We start from the raw sequence: 4,518 nt of genomic DNA, 5'->3' as shown, positions 1-4,518 counted from the left end.
GGAACCACGCCTTATTCAATGGACGGATGTGAGAAGGCATCTTCAATTTTGTTCGTCTTTTCAAAGAACGCAAACATGATCACAAATTCAAAAGCTTTTCGTACCATCAAAAACTTCTAGTGTTAAACAATTGAATTGACTTGATTTAAGTATTGAGGGGTGTTTCTACATTGTATTATATTAAATTATTTTTTGGGATTCAATTGTATTACGTAAGTCATTTATCTATGATGATAGATGAATGAACAACAGTAAAGTTGACTGACCGCTATTCATAAAATTGCAAAATATTCATGAATCTAAATTCTTGATCATTCTTATTTCTAGAATTTCAAAATTATAAAAACATGTTAATCCTTTAGTACTTATTTCAATTTATTTCAATTATGGTTTTCAGAAATATTTCAAAATCGTTGACTTACCGCTACTCATAAAATTGCAAAATATTCCTAAGTCTAAATTCTTTATTATTCTTATTTATAGAATTTCAAAATTATAAAATCATGTTAAACATTTTGTACTTATTTGAATTTATTTCAACGAGAGTTTTCAGAAATATTTCAAAATGCAATGAATAACAATAAAGAAAAATAGTAAAGTTGACTTGACCATAAAATTGCAAAATATTCCTCAAATCTAAATTCTTTATCATTCTTATTTGTAGAATTTCAAAAATTATAAAAAGAGTCTAAGTCACAAATTAACTTTCCCCACGTGTTAACTTTCCGTGTTGCCATTGCACGTTGTTTCGTTCACGCTATCTCCCATTCCATCTGCGTCCTGCAATTTCATATTTGTTTCGCTCACGCCCACTATCTCACATTCCATCTCCGTTTTTTAATCTATTTGTTGCAGACGGTCTGGAGTTTGTTTCCCTCGACAGGTCAGGGGGATTATTTTTATCTGTGACACAATCTATCTGGAGCAGGTTTCTCTCCCTGCTCTGTGGCAGTCCATCTCCTCTCCCCAGGGCCCAATCTATTTTCCAAACCCTCTTAAGCTGAAGTCGCCACTGATAATTTTTTTATCTCCAGCAGAGTAGCAGAGTAGAGCATTAGAATGAGTGTACGAATTCTTCATCAACCAAATTCAATGAATCTGGTTGTTTATCTCTGCCTTCATGTTGCGTGCCCTCTCTTCCTCCTCTGCTCAACATCGTGTCTCGGCAGTCAGTACGAGAACTGTATCGCGAATAATACATGTGGGTCCTTTCAATTCAGCTATCCTTTCGGTAAAAATAGCAGCGGCTGTGGTGACCCTCGGTTCCAGCTTGGGTGTGTACCAGGTGGTGACCACGGCGGCAATCCTGTGATTAATATCAATGGAGATGAATATCACATATTGCAGCCCTATATTTTGGCCAATAGGAGTAATAACTCCATGACAATTGTCCACGCTAATTATTGGGGTGGCAAATGCGATCTTTCAGCAAATTATAACTCACTGTGGTCTGGTTCATATTTTCATATCCGCCAAAATACATCCACAAATCTCTCGCTTTGGGGTTACTGCGATCAAAGTGGGGTAGACAATACTAGTACCACATCAGCGTTGCTTCAGGGAAGATTCTGTGGCGATGTTTGGTATTACAGCTTGCTAGCAGGGGCGATGGAAACAGGCCTCTGTGAAGAGCATCTTCAAATACCAATTAGTCTGAACCTCTCCATTGATGGTGACTCTTTACCGGGGCAAGAACAGTTCAATGATATGGGTTTTGAGATAACATGGGATCTTGACAGGAACAGAGATCAAATGTGCGGCGCGTGTTTGAGGAGTAAGGGGATTTGTGGTTATGACATTTCCCAACCTGCAAAGTTTTTATGCTATTGTCCCGATGGATCCTCGCAGCTCGACAAATGCCGCGCAAATGGTAGGTTTCCGATCACAGTCTACAGATCTAATTAAAAATTCGGCACCTGAAATTTTTTCTCAATATATTCAGATATATTCTACCATTAAGCTTGAACCTGGATATGTGTGTGCCGTCGGCTATACATTCTGTGAAATCTCAGGATCTTTGCCGATACTAATAACTACTTGTCATGGTGGCTTTACAGGTCGGGAAAGGAAGAACGCCATTGTAATTGGTATATATAATTTCTTCCTATTCCTATATCACTGTCAATTATATCTGGTTACTGTTAATATTTTTATTGTAGTTAGATAAACATCTCATTGATATCAATCTCTTCATTCAACTGCAGGTTGCTCCTTTGGGGGAGTTGCGCTAACCGCAACAGTTGTACTGTTCTTCACGTGTTATGCAAAGAGGAAAAGACTTTCTAGTAGCTCTAATTCAGTGGTGGAGAAATTCCTGATGGAATATGCTCACGAAATGCCAACGCGATACTCGCACTCTCACCTCAAGAAGATCACAAACAACTTTGTAGAAAAGTTGGGAGAAGGAGGTTATGGTGTGGTGTATAAAGGAAAGCTCCGGAACGGTGCTCCCGTGGCTGTTAAGCTTCTCGACAGGCATAGGCACAGTGAGATTCAATTCATGAACGAAGTGGCTACCATTGGACGGGTCCATCACTTCAATTTGGTTCGTCTGGTGGGGTATTGTTTCCAAAGTACTACAAGCGCACTTGTATATGAGTACATGGCTAATGGATCTCTGGAGAAGTTTATATTCGCCAGAAAAGAGAAGGGGCAACTCCTAAGTTGGGAACAATTGTATTCAATCGCTTTGGGTGCTGCTCGTGGAATTGCATATTTACACCAGGATTGTGACAAGCGCATCATACATTTCGACATCAAACCTCACAATATATTGCTGGACGCAGACTTCACACCAAAAGTTTCAGATTTTGGTTTGGCAATACCTTATGGAAAGGGAGAAGACCATATATCAATGACGGCCGGGAGAGGAACGCCGGGATATGTGGCGCCAGAGGTGTGTGATAGAGATATGGGGCCTGTCACTGATAAATCAGATGTCTATAGTTTCGGTATGCTTTTGCTAGAGATTGTTGGGGGAAGAAAGAATATACACTGGAAGGTGAGCCGCTCCAGTCAGTTTTACTTTCCTGAATGGGCTTTCAACCTGCTTGAGAAGGGCGAGTTAGGGATGAGATTGAGAGAAGCAGGAGGAGGAGAAATGGAAGCAGAAGAGGAGGAGAAGGCAAGGAGACTCACTAAAATTGGATTGTGGTGCATTCAATACAACTCCAGCGATCGTCCTTGTATGAGCAGGGTTGTTCAGATGTTAGAAGGGAATGGAGACGATGTGACCAATCCTCCCTTCCCCTCCAATTCCATGGCTGAACCAGAAAACCCTTTAGTATCTTCCCCTGTAGATTCTTGTGCAATTGAACTTGGAACCTAGATTCTTTTCTAGACTCGCTTACTCAAAACAGGGTAACTAGCGGTTTTGGAATCGATCCTCCATACCATACTTTGGCGCAATCAAATGGCATCAAATTGGTGACTTAACTACAGAGGGAGTGCACAAGGACTTGAAAACCCTTGACGTAAGTCTACCAAAAAGTCAATGGTCAATCAAATTAGGTACTCCTACTCGATGTTGTCAGATTCTGTTTGATATCACGCCGTTATTGATAAATTGTGATCTGGTGGGGTGCCTCGGATACCAAACCACAAAGCATTGCAAGTCATTTTTAATGTAAATATAGGATAAACACCATTAACTAGTAATGGTTTTCCAAATTTAGTCATAAATGTCTTGGCATCATCTCTGTGAAAGACAAACATGGACACGGGCATTGAATTTGAATACCTTCTCAGTACATTGAAATCAAACGTATTGGTTTTCATAATCTAGATTCTATTCTAATTCTTGTTCAACTGAACTTGGAATCTAGATTCTATTCTAGACTCCCTGACTCAAAACAGGGTAGCTTGCGGTTTTGGAATCGATCCCCCATGCCATACTTTGGGGCAATCAAATGGCATCAAATTGGCGACTTGACTACAGAGGGAGTGCACAAGGACTTGAAAACCCTTGACATAAGTCTACGAAAAACTCAATGCTCAATCAAATTAGGTCTCCTACTCGATGTTGTCAGATTTTTGTTTGATATCACGACATTATTGATAAATTGTGATCTGGTGAGTGCCTCAGATACCAAACCACAAAGCATTGCAAATCATTTTTAATGTAAATATAGGATAAACACCATTAACTAGTAATGGTTTTCCAAATTTAATCATAAATGTCTTGGCATCATCTCTGTGAAAGACAAACATGGACACGAAAATTGAACTTGAATACCTTCTCAGAACATTGAAATCCAACGTATTGGTTTTCATAATAAGCAGCTAATGCCTTTTTTTAATGTTTTCTCGTGCACATTTAGCCGATAGGCGTTAGATCGCAATCCGCTTTCCAGAAATTTGATTTGTTATAAAAAAAATTAGGTGGAATTAGATTTTTATACCTGCTAAGATATATTGTAATCCGCTTTTTTTCAGAAGCAAAAAAAGGCTGGTCTGTATTAAAAATGCAAGTACAAATGCCACCATTTTTCCTTATACATCATGTATTTCAAAAAACCT

At 39.1% G+C, this 4,518-nt stretch overlaps 1 protein-coding gene across 1 annotated transcript; it reads left to right on the top strand.

The window, feature by feature from the left end:
- Positions 1-936: 936 nt before the first annotated feature.
- On the top strand, positions 937-4,082 carry LOC149178113 (rust resistance kinase Lr10-like). Its single transcript, XM_089423542.1, has 3 exons — positions 937-1,870; positions 2,058-2,087; positions 2,205-4,082. Exons 1-3 carry the CDS (start codon positions 1,060-1,062, stop codon positions 3,326-3,328), a joined length of 1,965 nt encoding a protein of 654 aa, XP_089279668.1. The 5' UTR covers positions 937-1,059; the 3' UTR covers positions 3,329-4,082.
- Positions 4,083-4,518: the final 436 nt, after the last annotated feature.

The sequence above is a fragment of the Pinus tabuliformis genome, chromosome 4_1, assembly GCF_031772625.1.
Source record: "Pinus tabuliformis cultivar Carrire ecotype Pingquan chromosome 4_1, CPIR1, whole genome shotgun sequence".
NCBI classification, from domain to species: Eukaryota; Viridiplantae; Streptophyta; class Pinopsida; order Pinales; family Pinaceae; genus Pinus; species Pinus tabuliformis.
This window is presented reverse-complemented; position numbering and strand designations above follow the sequence as displayed.

Excerpts from the sequence above, each read along its gene's own strand:
- LOC149178113 (XM_089423542.1), top strand. The coding sequence starts at position 1,060 with ATGAGTGTACGAATTCTTCATCAACCAAATTCAATGAATCTGGTTGTT. Across the intron at positions 1,871-2,057 it reads CGACAAATGCCGCGCAAATG|GTCGGGAAAGGAAGAACGCC; the intron begins GTAGGTTTCCGA and ends GTGGCTTTACAG. Across the intron at positions 2,088-2,204 it reads GAAGAACGCCATTGTAATTG|GTTGCTCCTTTGGGGGAGTT; the intron begins GTATATATAATT and ends ATTCAACTGCAG.